At 37.8% G+C, this 23,281-nt stretch overlaps 1 protein-coding gene across 1 annotated transcript; it reads left to right on the plus strand.

The window, feature by feature from the left end:
• The first annotated feature begins 18,453 nt into the window (after positions 1-18,453).
• LOC130720781 (FBD-associated F-box protein At5g22730-like) lies at positions 18,454-19,895 on the plus strand. Its single transcript, XM_057571478.1, has 2 exons — positions 18,454-19,194; positions 19,281-19,895. Exons 1-2 carry the CDS (start codon positions 18,490-18,492, stop codon positions 19,677-19,679), a joined length of 1,104 nt encoding a protein of 367 aa, XP_057427461.1. The 5' UTR covers positions 18,454-18,489; the 3' UTR covers positions 19,680-19,895.
• The last annotated feature ends 3,386 nt before the right edge of the window (positions 19,896-23,281 follow it).

Here is a 23,281-nt window from a genome sequence, read left to right on the forward strand (position 1 = left end):
GGATTTTCCAGAACTGCCCTCCAACGGTAGCATTTCCCATGCAACGCTCAACCCTAATCCTTGGAGTATATATAGAGGCTGAAGATTGAAAGAAGCGGCTAAGAAACTAAGAAGAAGCAACACGCGCAAGATATTCAAAACATTCTAAGCTTTCTTTCATCTTGTAATTTATTTAGTTTACACTCAGCTTATTCAGAAGCAAACCCTTGTAAACACCAACCTCAAACAGTTGTTTGATTTTTCCTTTAGGAGATCAAGGTTGATCGGATCCTAGAGAAGACTAAGAGAGTGAATCTTAGTGTGAGCTAAGTCAGTGTAATTGTTAGTCACTTGTAGGTTTCAAGTGCAGTTGTAACTCTTACCTGATTAGTGGATTGCCTTCATTCTAAGAAGGAAGAAATCACCTTAACGGGTGGACTGGAGTAGCTTGAGTGATTTATCAAGTGAACCAGGATAAAATCTTTGTGTGCTTTTCTATCTCTATCTTTTGCACTTAGTTCTCGAAAAGATTTGTTAAAATCTTTAAGGTGGTAGTTTTGTACTGAAAACGTTATTCAAACCCCCCCTTTCTACCGTTTTTCATACCTTCAATTGGTATCAGAGCGCAAGTTCTGATTACCACACCTAACAGTGTTCAGTGATCCGGGCCGGTGTGAAAAACAATGGCTGCCACCACCAGTGAAACTCAAAGAGATGGTTACAACGCAAAGCCTCCTATGTTCGACGGTCAAAGGTTCGAATATTGGAAAGATAGACTGGAAAGTTTCTTTCTGGGTTTCGATGCAGATCTCTGGGATATTATTGTGGATGGCTACGAGCGTCCAGTTGATGCAGATGGCAAGAAGATCCCAAGGTCAGAGATGTCTGCAGATCAAAAGAAGCTGTACTCACAACATCATAAAGCAAGAGCAATTCTTCTAAGTGCTATCTCCTATGAGGAGTACCAGAAGATTACAGATCGTGAGTTTGCTAAAGGCATTTTTGATTCTCTGAAGATGTCTCATGAAGGAAACAAGAAAGTCAAAGAATCAAAGGCATTGTCTTTGATCCAAAAGTATGAATCCTTCATCATGGAGCCAAATGAGTCCATTGAAGAAATGTTCTCCAGATTCCAACTGCTTGTAGCTGGCATACGTCCTCTCAACAAGAGCTACACAACAAAAGATCACGTCATAAGGGTCATCAGGTGTCTTCCTGAAAGTTGGATGCCTTTGGTGACTTCAATAGAGCTCACGAGAGATGTTGAGAATATGAGTTTAGAAGAACTCATCAGCATTTTGAAATGCCATGAGCTGAAGCGCTCAGAGATGCAAGATCTGAGGAAAAAGTCCATAGCCTTGAAATCCAAATCTGAAAAGGCTAAGGTTGAGAAGTCAAAGGCTCTTCAAGCTGAAGAAGAAGAATCTGAAGAAGCATCAGAAGATTCTGATGAAGATGAGCTGACTCTGATCTCCAAGAGACTCAACCGCATCTGGAAGCACAGGCAGAGCAAGTTCAAAGGCTCTGGAAAGGCAAGAGGAAAGTCTGAATCCTCAGGTCAGAAGAAGTCATCAATCAAGGAAGTCACTTGCTTTGAGTGCAAAGAATCAGGGCACTACAAAAGTGACTGTCCAAAATTGAAAAAGGACAAGAAGCCAAAGAAGCACTTCAAGACCAAGAAGAGTCTGATGGTGACATTCGATGAATCAGAGTCAGAGGATGTTGACTCTGATGGTGAAGTCCAAGGACTCATGGCTATTGTCAAAGACAAAGGAACAGAGTCAAAGGAAGCTGTTGACTCTGACTCAGAATCAGAAGGAGATCCAGACTCTGACGATGAAAATGAGGTATTTGCTTCCTTCTCTACCTCTGAACTGAAACATGCTTTGTCTGATATCATGGATAAGTATAACTCCTTGTTGTCTAAGCATAAGAAGCTGAAAAAGAACTTATCTGCTGTTTCTAAAACTCCTTCTGAACATGAGAAAATCATATCTGATTTGAAAAATGATAACCATGCTTTAGTTAATTCTAACTCTGTGCTTAAGAATCAAATTGCAAAGTTAGAAGAAGTTATTGCCTGCGATGCCTCTGATAGTAAGCATGAATCTAAGTATGAAAAATCTTTTCAAAGATTCCTGGCTAAAAGTGTAGATAGAAGCTTAATGGCTTCAATGATCTATGGTGTAAGCAGAAATGGAATGCATGGCATTGGCTATTCTAAACCAATTAGAAATGAGCCTTCTGTGTCTAAAGCTAAATCCTTGTATGAATGCTTTGTTCCCTCTGGTACCATATTGCCTGATCCTGTACCTGCTAAATTTGCTAAAAACCCTCTTAAAAAGGGATCTTTCTCTATGACTAAATATCATGCAAATATTCCTTTAAAATATCATGTTGAGACACCCAAGGTGATCAGAACCTTTGGGGTAACTAACAAAAGAGGACCCAGAAAGTGGGTACCTAAGGACAAGATTATCTATGTTGCAGATATCCTTGATAGCTCCACTGAAACACCAATCATGGTATCTGGACAGTGGATGCTCGCGTCACATGACGGGAGAAAAGCGTATGTTCCGAGAGCTGAAACTTAAGCCTGGAGGCGAAGTTGGCTTCGGAGGAAATGAAAAGGGTAAAATTATTGGTACTGGTACTATTTGTGTAGATAGTAGTCCATGCATTGATAATGTTTTATTGGTAGACGGCTTAACACATAACTTATTGTCTATAAGTCAATTAGCTGACAAGGGTTATGATGTTATATTCAATCAAAAGTCCTGCCGGGCTGTAAGTCAGATCGATGGCTCTGTTCTGTTTAACAGCAAGAGGAAGAACAACATTTATAAGATCAGATTATCTGAGTTGGAGGCTCAGAATGTGAAGTGCCTTCTGTCTGTTAATGAAGAGCAGTGGGTATGGCATAGACGGTTAGGGCATGCCAGTATGAGAAAGATTTCTCAGCTGAGCAAGCTAAACCTTGTCAGGGGCTTACCCAATCTGAAGTTCGCTTCAGACGCTCTTTGTGAAGCATGTCAGAAAGGCAAATTCACAAAAGTCCCTTTCAAGGCAAAGAATGTTGTCTCAACCTCAAGGCCGTTAGAACTTCTGCATATCGACCTGTTTGGACCAGTGAAAACTGAGTCTATAGGTGGCAAGAGATATGGGATGGTTATCGTTGATGACTATAGCCGCTGGACATGGGTAAAGTTTCTAACCCGCAAGGATGAGTCTCATGCTGTGTTCTCTACCTTCATTGCTCAAGTGCAAAACGAGAAGGCTTGTAGAATTGTGCGTGTCAGAAGTGACCATGGTGGAGAGTTTGAGAATGACAAGTTTGAGAGTCTGTTTGATTCCTATGGAATTGCACATGATTTCTCTTGTCCCAGAACTCCTCAACAAAATGGTGTTGTTGAGAGGAAGAACAGAACTCTTCAGGAGATGGCTAGAACCATGCTCCAAGAAACTGGCATGGCTAAGCACTTTTGGGCAGAGGCAGTAAATACAGCATGTTACATTCAGAACAGAATCTCTGTGAGACCAATTCTGAATAAGACTCCTTATGAATTGTGGAAGAACATAAAACCCAACATTTCTTATTTTCATCCTTTTGGCTGTGTTTGTTATGTTCTCAATACTAAGGATAGATTGCATAAATTTGATGCTAAATCTTCTAAGTGTCTATTACTTGGTTATTCTGATAGATCTAAAGGTTTTAGATTTTATAATACTGATGCTAAGACTATTGAAGAATCTATTCATGTTAGATTTGATGATAAGCTTGACTCTGACCAGTCAAAGCTAGTTGAAAAGTTTGCAGATTTAAGCATTAATGTTTCTGACAAAGGCAAAGCTCCAGAGGAAGTTGAGCCAGAGGAAGATGAACCAGAGGAAGAAGCTGGTCCCTCCAACTCACAAACTCTGAAGAAGAGCAGAATCACTGCAGCTCATCCTAAGGAATTGATTCTGGGCAACAAAGATGAACCAGTCAGAACCAGATCTGCCTTCAGACCCTCTGAAGAGACCTTGCTGAGTCTGAAAGGATTGGTGTCCTTAATTGAACCCAAGTCCATAGATGAAGCTCTTCAGGACAAGGATTGGATTCTGGCCATGGAAGAAGAATTGAATCAATTCTCCAAGAACGATGTTTGGAGCTTAGTGAAGAAGCCTGAGAATGTCCATGTTATTGGAACGAAATGGGTATTCAGAAACAAGCTAAATGAGAAAGGAGATGTAGTCAGAAACAAGGCAAGGCTAGTTGCTCAAGGCTACAGCCAGCAGGAAGGAATAGACTATACTGAAACATTTGCTCCGGTAGCAAGACTGGAGGCAATCAGATTATTGATTTCTTTCTCAGTAAATCACAACATAGTTCTACATCAGATGGACGTAAAGAGTGCCTTCCTAAATGGTTATATCTCAGAGGAAGTCTATGTTCATCAACCCCCAGGTTTTGAAGATGAAAAGAAACCAGACCATGTGTTCAAATTGAAGAAATCACTCTACGGTCTGAAGCAAGCTCCCAGAGCATGGTATGAGAGACTTAGCTCATTCCTTCTGGAGAATGAGTTTGTAAGGGGTAAAGTAGATACAACTCTCTTTTGCAAGACTTATAAAGATGATATCTTAATTGTGCAAATTTATGTTGATGATATTATATTTGGTTCTGCTAATCAATCTCTATGCAAAGAATTTTCTGAGATGATGCAGGCTGAATTTGAGATGAGTATGATGGGAGAATTAAAGTACTTTCTGGGAATACAAGTTAATCAAACACCAGAAGGAACATATATCCATCAGAGCAAGTACACTAAAGAACTTCTGAAGAAGTTCAATATGCTGGAATCTACAGTGGCCAAGACTCCAATGCATCCAACATGCATTCTGGAAAAAGAAGATATAAGTGGTAAAGTATGTCAGAAGCTCTATCGTGGCATGATAGGTTCACTTCTGTACTTAACTGCATCTAGGCCAGACATATTATTTAGTGTTCATTTATGTGCTCGTTTCCAATCAGATCCAAGGGAAACCCACTTAACTGCTGTTAAGAGGATCCTGAGGTATCTGAAAGGCACCACTAACCTTGGCTTGATGTATAAGAAAACATCAGAGTATAAGCTTTCAGGTTATTGTGATGCTGATTATGCTGGAGATAGAACAGAGAGAAAAAGTACTTCTGGAAATTGTCAATTTCTGGGAAGCAATCTAGTCTCATGGGCAAGCAAGAGGCAATCAACCATTGCTCTATCAACTGCAGAGGCAGAATATATCTCAGCAGCAATATGCAGCACTCAGATGCTCTGGATGAAACATCAGCTGGAGGATTATCAGATCCTTGAGAGCAATATCCCAATCTATTGTGATAACACTGCTGCAATTTCGTTGAGCAAGAATCCTATCTTGCATTCAAGGGCAAAGCACATTGAGGTAAAGTATCACTTCATTAGAGATTATGTGCAGAAGGGCGTACTTCTTCTGAAGTTTGTTGATACTGACCATCAATGGGCAGATATCTTTACAAAGCCCTTAGCTGAAGATAGATTTAATTTTATTCTGAAAAATCTAAACATGGACTTTTGTCCAGAGTGAAGATAGATCAGAACCTCTGACTATGATACTTCTTGATCAGAAGATGTCTAGTCCAGAAGGTAACTCAATCAGAGTGTGTGTGCCCACTGGTACTGACTCTGAAGCTGAGACAACAACACGTGCGTCAGAATTTCTGATGCATAGTTCCTTGTGCCCGTGTGACAGTCTGTTGTGATTGCGTGTAGATATGCTTATCTTCTGTGTGTGATTGTGTATTTTACTGTTACTGTCTATCTTTAATTTTCAACCGTTGATCTTAAAGTGTTTTTTGAATCAACAACGGTTATTTGATAAAACCCACTACACACACACGTTCTCTCTCACTTCCGGTTTTCACTCTCGCAATCCCTGCTTTTCAAAACCGCCTCCTTCGTGATTTCTCTCTCGATCTCTCTTCATCCTTCAAACTTCATCTTCAACCTCAAACCTTCAACCTCTTCAAGATGGTGAGACAAACCAGAAGATCTACTGCAGATGCACCTCAGTTCCCTCATATGGTAGTCGGTTTGGCAACGGGTCAACGGGGCCCTGAGAACCCAGCACAAGAACAAGCTCAAGCTCCAGAGCAGGTTGTTCCTATTGCAGAACGGGGCTGTGCCGTTCACTGTGTATTTCCTCCTGAGGAACTCCAAGTCCTTGCAGAATGGAGATTCAACCTCGACAACTTGGCTGCAAATGGGTTTGATCTCCGTCCCGAAGTCCAAGCTCAAGGTTGGGGAAACTACTTCAATCGACTTCGAGGACCGGTGTATGAGAAGCTAGTAAAGGAATTCTGGAAGCACGCTGATTGTGATGACACTCAGGTGGTCTCTTACATACTGGGTAGGAAGATCATCATCACGGAGAAGTCCTTCGTGAATCTGCTAGGTGCAGAAACTGCTCATGGGTATCGGTTCTCACTGACGGAATCGAAGCTGAAACCCAGAACCAAAGACATCGTCAACAAGGCCCTGTACACCACTTTCAAACCGGGCAAGACGAGTTACAAGGTGATGGACCTTCACCCCAAACTGAGAATCTGGCACAAGATCCTCCTCAACTGCATTAATCAACGACCAAAGGGCAGTTCTCCAGACTACATCAACTTCAATCAGAAGGCGATGCTGTTCTTCATTCAAGACAAGGAGAAGATCTGCCTTCCCTACTTCCTGTTCTCCTATCTGAAGGAATGCATCCGGAAGTCTCGCACCACCTCCTCCATCAAGTCAGCCATCAAATATATCCCTTTTGGGAGGCTGCTCTCAGACTTTCTGATTGAAAGCAACCTGGTGCAAGATTTGATCAATGCTGGTTGCACAGAGGACTTGAGCACAATTGTCAGCGATGTCTTCACCGCCACCTCTCTGAAGAAGATGGGCTTAGTCCAGAAGAAGATTGCTCCTGCTCATGAGGACACATCTTCTGAGATCAGAGGAAGAAGAATGCCTCTGAATGACTACCCTCTGTGGACTCAAGCAGACCATCCTGAAGCCATCAGATGCTATGTTGAAGACCTCAGGGCTCAAGGATTCGAGATTGACCTTGATGATTTCGTCAGCAGACTTCCACCAGCTCCAGAGTTTCCTTCTCCTCCCAAGAAGAAAACCAAGAGGAAGATGGTTCTGGACGAATCCTCAGAGGAATCTGATGTCCCTCTGGTCAAGAAACCGAAGAGCAAGCCTGCTGATGATGATGGTGATGATAGTGAGGATGGTCCTCCAAAGAAGAAGCAGAAGAAAGTCAGGATTGTGGTGAAGCCTACTCGGGTGGAACCAGCTGCTGCAGAGGTCAGAAGGACTGAACCTCCTGCCAGAGTGACTCGATCATCAGCACATACAAGTAAGCCCGCACTTACCTCTGATGATGATTTGAATTTATTTGATGCACTCCCAATTTCTGCCTTACTCCAACACTCTTCAAATCCCCTCACTCCTATTCCCGAATCCCAGCCAGCCGCACAAACCACCACTCCACCACATTCCCCAAGATCTTCATTCTTTCAACCTTCTCCTACTGAAGCACCACTCTGGAATTTGCTTCAGAACCAACCCTCTAGGTCAGAAGATCCAACCTCTCTCCTCACCATTCCATACGACCCATTACCTTCTGAACCCATCATCCAAAACCAACCAGAACCCAAACCAACAGAACCACAACCCAGAACGTCTGATCACTCTGCTCCCAGAGCATCAGCACGTCCTGCTGTCAGAACCACGGATACAGACTCTTCATCAGCCTTCACACCTGTATCCTTCCCCATCAATGTCTTTGACTCTCCTCCTTCCAATACCTCTGAATCACTTAGAAAATTCATGGAGGTTAGGAAAGAGAAGGTATCTGCCTTGGAAGACTATTACCTTACCTGTCCAAGCCCTAGGCAATATCCTGGCCCTAGACCTGAACGTCTAGTTGACCCAGATGAACCTATCTTGGCCAATCCTATCCAAGAGGCAGACCCCTTAGTCCAACAGACTCACCCTGTTCCTGACCAACAAGAACCAATTCAACCAGACCCTGAACCTGAACAATCAGTATCTAACCAATCCTCGGTTAGATCACCTCACCCTCTGGTTGAAACTTCAGACCCTCACCGTGGAACCTCTGAACCCAATGCTCCCATAATTAACATTGGTTCTCCACAAGGTGCCTCTGAAGCTCATAGCAGCAATCACCCAGCCTCTCCTGCACCCAACCTCTCCATCATTCCCTATACTCACCTTCAACCCACATCTCTCTCTGAGTGCATCAATATTTTCAATCATGAAGCCTCCTTGAAGCTCCGTAATGTGCACGGTCAGACTGACCTCAGTGAGAATGCTGAAAATGTGGCTGATGAGTGGAACGAGTTGAGCACTTGGCTGGTGGCTCAGTTTCCCGTTATGCTGCAGCTCCTGCATGCAGAGGGAAGTCGGAGCATTGAGGCTGCAAAGCAAAGGTTTGCTAGGAGGGTGGCTCTTCATGAACTAGAACAGCGAACCAAGCTTCTTGAAGCCATTGAAGAAGCCAAGAGACAGAAAGAACAAGAAGAAGAAGCTGCCCGTCAAGCAGCAGCTCAGGCTGAACAAGCCAGACTTGAGGCAGAACGTCTTGAAGCTGAGGCTGAGGCAGAGCGACTTGCACCAGTTATGTTTATTCCTGCTGCTTCTGCTTCCATTCCAGAACCTCAAGCTGCTCAGAATGTTCCTTCCAGCTCTACTCCGCCAAGCTCATCCAGACTCGACATCATGGAACAACGTCTTGACACTCATGAATCCATGCTGATTGAGATGAAGCACATGATGATGGAACTTCTGCGCCGTACTGACAAACCTTAGTTTTTAGGATCTCTTCTTTTTCTTCCTTTTCTTTTTTTTTCTTTAACGTTGTTTTAGTTAAACTCTGCTTATTTACTTAAGTTTAATTTGTTCACTTGTGATTCTATATGCATATATCTATATATATTTGTGTCACATATGTTTGCAAAACCTGTTTTATTCATAATTGTTCTATGTTTACATCATAATTCTTTCCATCATACATTATTCCCTATATCTAGAATGGAGGATCCTTCCTCATTCTTCTGCATTCTTGGCGCTGCTCCACTCTTTCCTTCTCCAGACGATCCAATGCATACTCTATGTTGCTGAGTTTGATGCTCAGATCATCTTTTTCTAGACTATCTTCCGTCGTCTTACGTCTCTTCTCCACAGTCTCCTTCTCTTCCAGCAGATTCAGCTCCCGCTGGCAAAGCTCCTGAATCTCTTCCACGAAGCAGAGGAACTCCTTCAGATCTTTCTCCATCTCTGGACCAAGATCTTCTTCCAGCAGTGTCTTCGTCAGCTCTTGTATGGTCTTTGTACCATCGGGATGCCTAATATTGAGGAACATATCTTCCTCAAACGCCTTCCTTCTGAGCTCTTCTAATGCCATTCTGTATGATGCCATTTTTCTTACTGAAAATTATTCGAGATGTGCAGCTTACCTTTCTCTCCAACGTTTTTATAGGCTTCACTTTCTCTCTGAAAGTTAATGCTCTTACAGTTTCTCAAGGTTAAGTTCTTGGTAACTGACCCTTCTATTTACTCCCTTGACCGGTGGTAAACGTTCATCCCTTGCATTAACTCTTCTATTTATTATCGCCTCACTCTGACTCTTACATCGTCTTCATTTTCTTTCAACTTAGACCTTCTCTAAGGGGGAGTACCTTGTACTTCAAGCTAAGTTTTTCACACCCCGAGCTTTTTGCTTATGACAAAAAGGGGGAGTAAACCCAGTTTTTGATGTGTAAGATGTGTTAGTGTGACTTATTTTTTCTTTTGGAGATTTTAAGAGTTCCACCTTCATGACCATAGATGTGTCACTGGGCAAATACAAGGAATACATTTCACTTCTTCTGAAGTGATTCTAAGTTGACTCTGATACCCAAGACTCTGATACCTTGTCCATGACTCTGATCACTTATGCGCTCTGATTATTCGTTTTTCATCTATGTCATAAGCTTTTCACTCTGAACTCTTATATGATTTAGCTCAGAATCTAGACTTTACTAACGTTTTCATCAAGTATTAGATTCAGGGGGAGCTAAGCTCAGAATCAAGGAGTGACTTGAATTCAGAATGAGCAAGATAAACTATTCACATCAGGATAAGTCTTATTTTATATCTCTAAACTCTGAGTGAATTCAGTTTAATGTTTAAGAATTGTTCATCAAAAATCTTAGTTTTGTCATCATCAAAAAGGGGGAGATTGTAAGATCAAGTTTTGATCTAGTAGTACAACTCTATGTTTTGATGATTACAAGTTAACCTTTTGATATGAACAATTGTGGTACTCTAACGTGTTTTTCTGAGTGTGCTATTTACAGGCTCTGACCCTGACTCAATTTCACACAAATCAGAAGCACTGTGTATAAAGGGTAACCCAAGCAACGCTTTCGCATTCACCATGTTCAGCATGAACAGTGGAAAAGCTTCAGAAGATCTGAAGCTATACAAACTCTGATGAGGACTCAGTCGCTAGAAGCTCTGAAGATCCAGAAGTTCTGACAACCAAGAAACACTGAAGGTTCAGATGTTCTGATGGTGTAGAAGACTCTGAAGATCCAGAAGCTGAATAGTGGAAACTCTGAAGTCCAGAAGCAAGAAACTCTGAAGGCCATGTTCTTCCCTCTGAGTTCAGAATCAGAAGATACAATGGTCAGAGGATCTGTGCTTTCCCTCTGACTCTGATCAACCGGCTTCACAAGTTCCAATATGAAGTATTCCTCTGATCAGAAGTCTCCTAGGTTAAAAGGTCAAGTCGCTATCCAAGTACAAAAGCAGTGTACCTTCCTGACGACCTACCTAACGTTCTCAGCCACAGCAGAAGCTGGATTTTCCAGAACTGCCCTCCAACGGTAGCATTTCCCATGCAACGCTCAACCCTAATCCTTGGAGTATATATAGAGGCTGAAGATTGAAAGAAGCGGCTAAGAAACTAAGAAGAAGCAACACGCGCAAGATATTCAAAACATTCTAAGCTTTCTTTCATCTTGTAATTTATTTAGTTTACACTCAGCTTATTCAGAAGCAAACCCTTGTAAACACCAACCTCAAACAGTTGTTTGATTTTTCCTTTAGGAGATCAAGGTTGATCGGATCCTAGAGAAGACTAAGAGAGTGAATCTTAGTGTGAGCTAAGTCAGTGTAATTGTTAGTCACTTGTAGGTTTCAAGTGCAGTTGTAACTCTTACCTGATTAGTGGATTGCCTTCATTCTAAGAAGGAAGAAATCACCTTAACGGGTGGACTGGAGTAGCTTGAGTGATTTATCAAGTGAACCAGGATAAAATCTTTGTGTGCTTTTCTATCTCTATCTTTTGCACTTAGTTCTCGAAAAGATTTGTTAAAATCTTTAAGGTGGTAGTTTTGTACTGAAAACGTTATTCAAACCCCCCCTTTCTACCGTTTTTCATACCTTCAATACTTTTATGGAGGAATCAAATTAGGTTCATGTAAAAAATATCTTCTGCAATAAATCAGTGAAAATGTCTTTTTTAATTGCAATAGGTTCGAAGGCTAAATCCGTGACTAAGTGTCATCAATTTTGACTAGTCAACTTTTTTCTACATTATTTCTTTAATCCTATGTGTAATTTTTCGTATCAGTTTTTGTCTCTCTAATTTTTTTTACCATTTTTTGTCCCTCCTGTTTCATCTTCTTCTCCTTCTTCATCTTTCTCCATAACTCAAACATAGCAATCCATGATAAATCATTAATATCTTAATAAGTTAATATCAAAAGATACTTTTAATTATTTTTGTTTTTGTTTTATAAAGTAGTCTCAACAACAATGAGATTAATTTTCTCAAGACTTGAAGATCACATTTAATAGATAGAATTCTTCCAAAAAATCCTTATCTATACACACTGCCAAGAAATCAAAAATTTAATTAAATGCTTAAGGAGTCCAACTATCAACCAATTATGCGGTACATTGTTAGTGAAGTTGAAATTATTCTAATCTATTTAGAGCTTAAAAGTAATTTTTTTTTCACACTAAAATAACCCCACAGACGACAATCATAAGACCAATCATTCTTCATACACATTATCCAATAATTGAACCCTTAATTATGCTTAAGGAGTCTAACTATTTACCAGTTTTGCTACACCTTATTGGTAATTAAAGATAATATTGATTGTCATTTTCTAAATTATATATTTCACTTAGGTTTAAATATGTTTGAAGTCCTTGTAAAATAGAGGTCCTTTGGTTTTGGACCTATAAGTTTTTGTTTCGTTTTAGCCCTTACATGCAAAATAATAGTGTGACCTTGGTCCATGCCGTCAATGTCTGTTACAAAAGTGCTAATGTGTCTAGCACAGGACTAAAACCAAATGACTCTTATTTTATAATATTGGAAACTCTCAGGTGCCATGTCATTTTATTTTAGTAAAATATAGTTGAATTAGATTGAATAAATTAACTAACCCATAAAAACTCTTCTCCTTGATCTTCTTCTTCCACCCATAAAAAGTCATCCTCTTTCTTCTTCACCATCTTCTTCGTATTCCAATATTCATCACACCAAACCACAACAAAACCCTCACCAAAACGACCAACATCAATGCACTACTAGCACCCAAATCGTGAACCACCAAGTTGCGGTATAAGACTTGTGTCGGGTCCTTTCCTTGTTGAGCCAATTGTTCCCCCGGGCCAACAATTTGAGGCCCCAATCGGCCGTACCATGGTTAGACCCACTATCTCCAATACTGTTGTGAATATATTTTCCTTTGTCTTGACCATTCTTCTTCACCCTCAATTTTTTTTTTCTTCTGTTTTCTCTATTATGGCACCACACGTCCAATGGAATTGAAGAAGTAGACACTACACGCTCTTTCGATTTATTTCTTAGATATGGTGTTGAAGTCCCTTTCTTTTTTATGTGTTTTGTTGATTTATCAACTCAGTGATTTCACTTGCATCTTCATGGATTTGGGTATACATGTTGAGATAGATTTGTGCTTATTTCAGCATAAACTTCTAAAACAACAGATATTTCACAAAATATCATCTCTCAATTATTTTGAATGGTATATGAAGGAGGGAAGGTTAGTGTGTTTCAAATGAGAAGTTAGTACAACCATGATAAACCTAAAGAAAGTAAGTCAACCATGATAAACATAAAGAGAGTAAGTCAATTTTTCCTATATTCTTTTTCAAACGTCATAGTTACTTTTAAACCTTTAAATTGCTGTGAAATTAATTATTTTACTTGAAATAATTTACTAACCTTTAGAATACTAACTAGTTGAATAACCCGTGCAATGCACGGGTGACCGTTATTATATACCCTAATATCTAAAATTTATGTTTGTAATTTTTTATAATTTTTTGTTTGTTCGTTCAAAAAAGCTTTTTATAATTTTTCATTGCACAAAAATATAAATATTTGTTAGAAAATGTTAAATTATTCTCGCAATTCCGACCAGGGTGTGATGAAGGTCAAAGGTCTACCTAAATATTGTTTATATATTTTTTTAATAAATATAGAATTTGTTTTAAATTAGATTTAGTATTTTTTTTTATCTTTCCAAGAAAATAGGGTAGTTAAATTTAAAATTTGAACAATTTATTATGAATTTCTTATTAAATTGTTGATTAGATGTTGATGAAGGGGCGACTTATTGCTTTGATTACTTTGTAAGGGATGCAAAATTGACTATTCTAAGGATGTGATATTCTTTGAAGGTCATATTTGTAATTGTAATAAGACTTCAATTTGAAAACATGCAATCTTAATTGCTTTTCCATTAAAACAGTTCTAAATTATAGCATCACATAATTTCAACATATATTCACAACAACATCAAATCATTCCAACATCAATCCACGCTACTGGTACTGTCGTGACTGCCTAGTGTCATACCTCCTAGAGGTCTCCGTCACAGGGTTATCATCTCCACCTGAAGCCAATGTCATATTCAAGTCTACCTCAGTGGCAGTCTGTGTGTGACTGCTGGATCCCTCGCCAAAACCAGCAAATAGATTGGCGCCACCAACCATAGCCCAGTCATGATAAGAATCCAACCCGCCACCTTGACGAACAGGTGTCCTAGTGGTCGTCTGCATCTGGCCTATAGGCAAATCCGGCGTGTAAAACATGCCCTGACCAAAGGTCTGTTGTGAGGGCTCTGTCAGCTGCTGCTGTGAGACAAAATCTTCCATCTCGAAGATGGACGGAGTCGACTGCACACCATAGTCTTGCAACCCTATGGGATCAGCCTGATGAGTGCTAGTGAGCTGCACAAAGTCATGGGTGCTAGTCAGCTGCACCAAGCCCTAGGTGCTAGTCGCTTGTACAAAGTCCTGGTACCCCGACGTACCAGACGATTGTCCGAATGGAATATCATATGAGGTATATCCAGCACCAAGGTGTTGTGGAGGAACATGGTACCGACCCGGTGGTGGATCCCAACTCGCTCAACCGTAAGGACTTTAGCAGTCAACGACTTCCGACCACGATGAATACTTTTCCTTCTTTCGTTCCATCATCTGCGAACTCATCCCTATTTAACTGCGACAACACCATCGTCGGAGGAGGAGCAACATGTGAAGGTGCCAAAATATTGATGATGATTCAAAACTTATTTTTATTATATTGATGATGATTCGAAGCTTCTTTTTATTATATTGATGATGAGTTATTTATTAATATTTTTTGAAATATATTTCTTTATTAAATTAATTCTAAAATTAATTTTTTTATTAAATTTTGGAGGGGTAAAATTTTATAATTAATGCTTATGTGAAATTTGAAGGTTTTTTTTTTGAAAATAAAATAGTATTATTAAAGAACCAAAACATGAGATAAAACTCTCATGAAAAGCACCATACAAATTGTATCCTCAAGGTCTCCAAAGAAAACTACGCAAAAGTGGCAAAACAGAACCTAAAAGAGTGCCTCATTAAAAACCTTGCTAGGAAAACTCAGTGGGAACAAATCAAGCAAGGAAAAAGAGTACACAACTCAAAGGAAACCACTTCTGCAAACCTAAAGAAAATAAAGTTGTTGTAAACAATACAAATCAGACCCAAAACACTGATATATCATCAAGCAACTCATTCAAACCCCACGTTATGGGACATAGCTCTTCTCCACACCACTTCCAAAACTAAATTTTAATTTAGTCCATCAAATATAAATGACATTCTAAAGGTTTATTATATTCGAGTCTTTTTTAAAATTTCCAAATATAAATTTCTCAAATTTTATACTTTTTTCATTATTAATTACTAATTATTTAATAAATCCAAAAAAATTATTTAATCTAGAATCAACGTATCAATATGCATGATTTCCAAAAAAAGTCCATGATTTCATAAAAAGTAGATTATTTTTAGGGAAAATGCTGTGGGGCACGAGGTGGGGTCTTGTGCACCAAGCACGAGGCAGTTTCTGGCGGTTTCAAACTGCCAAAAATGTGTAACGTATACGGTTATTAAAGCACCGTATTTTAGTGGCGGTTTTAAACCGCTAGAAATACATTAAATTTGAATTTTTTTCCTGGCACCGCAAGTTAGTGGCGGTTTAAAACTGCCACTAATTGCTCCTCGTGCACTCTCGTGCCTTAGCCCTTCATACCAAATAGCACTGCTCTATTTTTAGAGTGAATTGAAAGACAATCTCTTACAAATAATTGTGCATTTATTTTGATTTTTAAATTTTGGAAGTCAATTATCCAATGCTACCATAATTTGGAGTATAAATTTTGGAGCAATATAATTATGTTGTTTTAAATTGCAAATTTAACTGTCTCAAATTTATTTAATTGCAAAATAAATTTATAATTTTATAGATATAGAATTGATAGTAATAAATAAAATTAACTATTTGAATATTTTTTCTCAAAAAAACAATATGAATGTTAATGTGGACGTAATTTTTGTTAATTATATTATAAAAAAATATCATGACTCATTTAAATGATTCATTTTATTTTTGGGGTTTTTCTTCAATATTAACTATGAATTTTTTCCTATTTAGTAACAATGATGAGATGATGAGCAATTGATTGTGCTTAATGATATTAACACTGCAGCAACAGAAGACCACAATATCTGGGTCGATTCTTTTTGGTTTTAGTTATTGCCCATAGGAGCAGGAGTGAGAATTTTCAATAAAAATAAATGTTGGAGAAAATTTGTAAGATCATTGCATTGATTAAAGATTATTGACGGATTGAAATAATGTTAAAAATAAAAGCACAATCAAATTGGTAGTTCAAATTTGATAAAACAATGTTATCTTAATTTAGATTAATCATAAGAAATAAATATATATATATATATATATTTTTTATAAAATAATGTTATCTTAATTTTTACTTTTTTATTGATTCCAACCGAGAGATGGATTTTGTTAAAGATTAAACAAATATTCTAAAAGTTACCTTTTTTTAATAGTTATAGATATGACATGAATTTTCATGTTATCTACATCCAAGATCTCAAGTAGATGATTTTTGAACGTATCAAATTGGTTGTTCAAATTTGATAAAATAATATTATTTTTATTAAAATTAATCATAAAAGAGAAACAAAAAATTTAATATTTTTGAAATTAGAAAGATATAAATTTAGAGTGAATTAAAAGACAAACTCTTAAATCGTAATTTTTAACTTACATAAATTAATTTTTAAGAATTAAATTAATGTATATGAGTGTTAATGTGTTGCTTGAGTTTGCAGCCATTCGGCATGAGGACATCATTGTATTGTTGGATGTAGCACCCCTTGTGCTTCTAGTTAATGTTAGTTTTTTTTGGCTTTTTTATAAAAAAATGTAGCATAATATAAAATTTTCTTTATAATTTAAAATTTATATTGCATAGTTTAATAGAGTACGTACTGGATTAAAACCAACCTAAAACAATCAAAACCAAATGTAAAAGCTACTCAAAATCCTAAACCACTTGATAGACTATAGATACATCAACAATATTTGATTCTATATGTTGAAGCTTGAACATGTATTTCCTTCACGGACGCCATTCGATGTGCAAAATTCTTTCCACCCTGATCCAAACTCCAGGCTATATTTTCCCTTACGATCCTTCGAGACTTTGCATGTATGTTGAGTTTCGACTTGGTCTCTTAATTGAAGTGAATCAGTTGTATTAAAAAATAATTTAACCCTCATTAGCAAAAACGATCATGGAGGAATTTGGACTACATAATTTATTGGGGATTCAATGAAGAGATATAATAAATAGATATGTCAAAGAAAGCGATATAAGCGCAAGTACAAACCTGGTCAAAATCATTGCAGACAAAAAGATAAGCATAGCTCCACACATTGAAGAAACAAAAAAATAAGTTCAATGGGAGGAGAAAAGTAAATGTACATGATGAGATGTGATGAAAACCTCACCTGCAAAAGTCAAAGCAAAAAAAGAAAAAGAATTTGTTAGAGAAAAAATTATGTATGTAGGGATAATTACATGGGGTGATTTGGTGTTTATAAACCAAAAAAACCCAGAAAAACCCTTTGTTGCCGTGAGTTGGGAGCTGCGAATATGTGGTGGTGTTAAGTGAATTCTTGCCTCTTATTTATAGATTGAACTTTAGGGTTTTATTTTTTTGAAAAACTTAGTTGGCTTATTTTTAAAAATTTTGTTCGATTTTTATGTATCACTTTTTTTATTTAATAGATCTTATATTGAGACATGATCACATGAGGATTATTTGTTTACTTTCTTTTCTTTTTTTATTTTACTTGAAAAACATATATAATCTATATTTTCAAAATTTGTTTTTTTAATGCAGATTAATATTGAAAAACATGCAGATTTAATATTGAAAAATAAAATTTGTATATTTTTTATTGGGATGATGTGAGGGTGTCACGTGGCAAAACCTTCTAGAAAAAAATATTTCTTTAGTATATTATATAGATTTGTTTTTTTAATGCAGATTTAATACTGAACAAAATTTTTATTTGTTTTTTAATGCAAATTTAATATTGAAAAACATACAAAATCTTTATTTGTTTTTTAATGCAAATTTAATATTGAAAAACATGCAGATTTAATATTGAAAAATAAAATTTTGTATATTTTTTATTGGGATGATATGAGGGCGACACATGACAAAACCTTTTAGAAAAAACCTTCCTTTAGTATATTATATTATATAGATTGCTAATTTTTCAGTATAATATAATCTGTAGAATACTAATTTAAACTTGAAATAATTTATGAGAAAAAATTTGATGCACCGACGGTGTAAAGTTTTTTTACACCGTCAACCAATCAAATTTCAAGAATATGTCACGTCAATTAATGAAATTAAATGAAAAAAGAGATTTTCTCACATCCTTGAAATCTGATTGGTTGACGGCATTAACATGTAGAATAATTCCCACAAATAACCATTCACTGCAGCGCATCATCTACACGGAGCTTCCATTGATCGTGCTCCAATGGCGGATAGGATAAGCAAGTTGCCAGATGAAGTTCTGTGTCAAATTCTCTCATTTCTTCCCACGGAAGATGCTGTTGCCACAAGTGTTCTCTGCAAGAGGTGGAGTTCCCTCTGGCTTTCAGTCCCAACCCTAGATTTTGACGACTATAGATATCTCAAAGGAAAGAAATTGAAATTGCAGTCTTCCTTCATCAATTTCGTGTACGCAATCATTCTCTCACGAGCTTTGCATCAACCCATCAAAAACTTCACCCTCAGCGTCATAAGCGAAGAATGTCCCTATCCCGATGTCAAGGTATGGTTAAACGCCGCAATGCAACGCCAAGTTGAGAATCTCGATATCTGTCTTTCTCTTTCCACATTGCCTTGCTCTATTCTCAGCTGTACAACCCTTGTTGTTCTCAAGCTGAGTGATGTCAAGTTTCATGTTTTTTCTTGTGTTGATCTTCCCTCACTCAAAACACTGCATTTGGAGCTTGTTGTGATTTTGAACCCTCAATCTTTGATGGACCTTCTTTATGGGTGTCCAGTACTTGAAGATTTGGAAATAGATGAAATACCTTTTGTTTCTGATGATGGCCCTTCATTTGAGGGAAAAGTTAAGAGTTTATCCAAGTTGGTAAGAGCAGAGGTTTTCTTGTATGATGATTTTTGTATTCCTGTGGAAGCTTTTCGTAATGTGCAGGTTCTGCACTTAAACCAGGTTTGTATTTGTACATGGACAAGGAGAATGTGTTTAGTTTCCTTTATATAAATTCTTCTGATAATTTATTTTTTAAACTTTTGCAGTGCGATGCGGACATTCCTGTGTTTCACAATTTAATTCATATGAAGCTCTTCTTTGGACACTCTATTACATGGAGTGTGGCGCTTGATATGCTCAATCATTGCCCTAAGCTTCAAACTGTTGTCTTTGATTTAACTTCTCATGATGAAGATGATGTTTGGCTAGACCCAAGTTTTGTTCCTGAATGCTTTTCTTCACATCTTAGGAAGTGCTTTCTTAGAGATTTTGAAGGACTGGAATGTCATATGAGATTTGCAAGGTACGTTTTGAAAAACTCAACATCATTACGTACCATGACAATTCATAGTATGTGCCAAAATCGTGAGAAAGAGCATGAAATGATAAAAGAATTCGCCTCGTACCCAAGGAGCTCTTCAATCTGTGAACTTTTATTTAAGTAATTGATATGCTTCTTAGTCATTGGAAATTATCCCTAAAACGACAGCATAAGTTCTTAGTTTTTCATCTAATGTATCTGCCCTGTTTTGGTGCTTTATATCAACAAGAACTTTGTGTGTCGTTGTACAATTTCTGCTGTTATTGTTTTGAAAATTGCTGATCTCATGCACAAACTTTTGCAAATGTAACAGAAACTTAGATAAGAATATATTTTCAAAGCTGCTGTGTGGATGTGTATTGTGAGTTTTAGCCCTTTTGATCTTTGTACAGGAGAAGAATTTGTTGTGTTTTTATTTAATATTCAATAATTGTACTATTTTGATGTAATTAAAAGCACCTAAGTAAATGAATATTTTAGCTTGTAAATTACTGATTGCTTCAAGCTTGAATTGATTCTTCATTTCGGATAAAATTATAAGGTAAATTTTACTTTAACATCATTCCTATTTTAATAATTGATGTTCATATAGGATGAGGCATGGGGTTAAGTTTGCTGAAGATTGGCAGATTTTATAACCTTCTAAAGCTAATGTCAGCCCTTGTGTTAGTCATGTAAAGATGTGGAAGCTTGATATTGACATAGAACAAGAAGAAAAGAGCTTAAAGATGTAAAATGAAGAGAATCTTATTCATTATTCTTACCATCTGAATTACAAAATGATCAGTGCTCTTATTAGGGACGGAGGGAGTAGTTACTAATAGAATAGGAAAACTAGTAACTAACTAAGCATAACAGACTTTCTAAAAAATTCTAACTATAACTAACATCAGGTAAAATAAAAGCAGTAGAAAAAAAAACTATTTACCATTACTATCTCTAATTTCAACACCCCCACCAGCTGGAATGGAGATCTATCATTCCAAGCTTGGAAACCATGAGCTGGAAAGGACCTCTAGATATGGGTTTTGTGAAGATATCAGCAGCTTGATCTGTAGAAGGAACATGATGTAAATGAATGTGTCCAGATTGAATCTTATTACGGATAAGATGACAATCAAGTTCTATGTGCTTACTTCTTTCATGAAACATAGGATTAGCTGCCAAGTTAAGAGCAGATTTGTTGTCACGGTTTAAGGTTACTGGCGGTATAGAAATAATCTGAAAATCAGCCAGTAAAAATCTCAGCCCTATTGCCTCACAACTTGCTTGTGCAAGTGATCTATATTCTGATTTACTTGATGACCTCGATATGGTTTGTTGTTTTTTGCTTTTCCAAGAGATCAAAGTTTTCCCGAGATAAAAGCCTTTTGCTGGTGAACTGATGGGTACTTGGAGTTAGTCAGTTAGTTAAGGGTTAGCCTATAGTTAGTTAGTAAGTTAAGGGTTAGCCTATAAATAAGGGAGTGTGAAGAGGGCTTAGGTACCTTTTGGGATCATTTAGGAAATTGGGACTTGGGAGAGAGTAGAGCCTCTCGAATGCTCTACAACTTTGTACATTCTCTCTAATTCCTCTTTGGGAATTAGGGTGTTCATATTCCATAATATCACAGTTTCTATCTCTTTCTTGGTTGGGTTCCATGATGAACCTTTGATAAATCTTAGAATAGGAAGTGCTTTGTAGTAATGTTGATGTGTTGGGCAGTCCAGGCATTGGCTGAGATGATTTACAGCTAAGGTAATGTCAGCCCTTGTGTTAGTCAAGTTAAGATGTAGAAACTGGATATCGACATAACAAGAAGAAAAGAGCTTAAAGATGTAAAATGGAGAGATTCTTATTCATTTTTCTTATTTTCTGAATTACAAAATGATCAGTGTTTATATGCACAGTTTATTGAACTAGTAACTAACAGAGTAGTAAAACTAGTAACTAACTGAGCATAACAAAATTTCTAATAACAAAAATTTCTAACTATAACTAACATCAGGTAAAATAAAAGCAGCAGCAAAAAACTATTTACAATTACTAATTTACTATCTCTAATTTCAGCAGTAGTTTCATTCCTTCCATCTCTCTTCTAACTCATATCAGATTTTGAATAAAAGGATAGAAGATCAAGTTAGGGTTTAAATTTGTAAATATTGGAAACCCTTACTAAAATAGAGTAATGAATCATATAAGTAAGAATCTAATAATTTCCATTTTCAAGTCTTCCAAGTGTGCTAGTTCGTTAAACATGTTCGTAACTTGTACAAACTTGATCTTGTCTCCTTTTTAAAGAATCCCAAATGCATACCAAGTTAAAAACAGAAACATATATATGAAGCCAACAACTGTTTTTTTGTAAGATATATGTCATTTAAGTTTGGTTTAGCTATAAAACGAAGTTACCTACCATAAGTCCATAAAAGAGTTGCCATTTCCATTTCTAGCTTTATGTCCTCGACCCTTTTGCACATCATGGGGCCTGCCAACATTTTAAATTTCACACTTCTCTTTGGGTAGAGGCTAGGGTGCATGACCCTTCTAAATATACTTGCATCACTCAAGTTTGACAAATTTACCCCTAAACTAGTATTTAGTTTATAACCTATGCCATTACACATTACATGTTAGGACTCTAATGCCTAACAAGTGTAAATTTAAGCACAAGGTAACTCTATAACTCAGAGGTGATTGTATTATGAGTATGACTGGCGATTACAACAGAAAAGGAGTGAGTACCAATCCTGACAAGAGCAATGCTCCTTATAGGAAGCTCACAGCTTCCTACCCATTTCTATGCTAAGCAACAAATTAGATACCCTCTCAACCTTTCTACAGCCTTCTTATCCTAATGGCAGTTACAATCATTTTCCCGTCATTACCCTTTCTCTCTCCCCTTCTATTCTGTTAGGGAATTAGTTACATAGAGATCCCCTCTTCCTCCTTCTAGAATATACCTTCCACTCCCTGGGTCCACTCTGGTTATGCAATATAGGCCCACGAGTATCAGCTCCAACAATGCCTCCTCCTGAAGAATCAACCTTGTCCTCAAGGTTGAAGTTGGGGAACTGACTTTGAATTGTGAGCATGTCTTCCCAGGTTGCTTCTTCAGCAGACTTCCCGTGCCAATGAACTAAGACTTGAGGAACACTTGCCCCCTGTCGAAGTATGTTCCTGTGAGCTAGAACAGAAATGGGCTGGACTTGTGGTAACTCTTCCCCATCCAATTGATCTGGTAATTCAGATTCTACAGAGTAATTGCCAACAGCTTTCTTGAGCAAAGAGGTGTGGAACACAGGATGCACACGCGAACCAGCAGGGAGTTGTAGGCGGTAAGCTACAGCTCCAATTCGAGCAATGATTGGGTAAGGCCCATAGTATCGAGCTGCGAGCTTGGCGTGTACCCTGTTTGCTACTGATAGCTGGCGATGGGGCCTTAATTTAACGAACACCCATTCCCCTTCCACGAATTCTTGCTGCCTACGTTTTGCATTAGCTTGATTCTTCATGCGTTCCTGGGCTCGTGTCAAGTGGTGTTTGAGTTGGCGGAGCGCCTCATCCCTGTCTTGAAGATCCTTTTGCACTGCCTCCACGCGAGTTTCCCCCAACACCCAACGCGTCAGTATTGGTGGTGCGCGGCCATACACAGCTTCGAACGGTGTCTGTTGCGTGGCGGAGTGATATGTGGTGTTGAACCAATACTCCGCCCAATGCAACCAAGAGGCCCAAGTTCTGGGTTG

Source organism: Lotus japonicus, chromosome 5 (assembly GCF_012489685.1).
Source record: "Lotus japonicus ecotype B-129 chromosome 5, LjGifu_v1.2".
Lineage (NCBI taxonomy): Eukaryota > Viridiplantae > Streptophyta > Magnoliopsida > Fabales > Fabaceae > Lotus > Lotus japonicus.

What these genes read in the sequence shown, in the direction of transcription:
- LOC130720781 (XM_057571478.1), top strand. Translation starts at nt 18,490, where the DNA reads ATGGCGGATAGGATAAGCAAGTTGCCAGATGAAGTTCTGTGTCAAATT. An exon ending in AGGTTCTGCACTTAAACCAG is followed by an intron (nt 19,195 to 19,280) that starts GTTTGTATTTGT and finishes AAACTTTTGCAG; the next exon opens with TGCGATGCGGACATTCCTGT.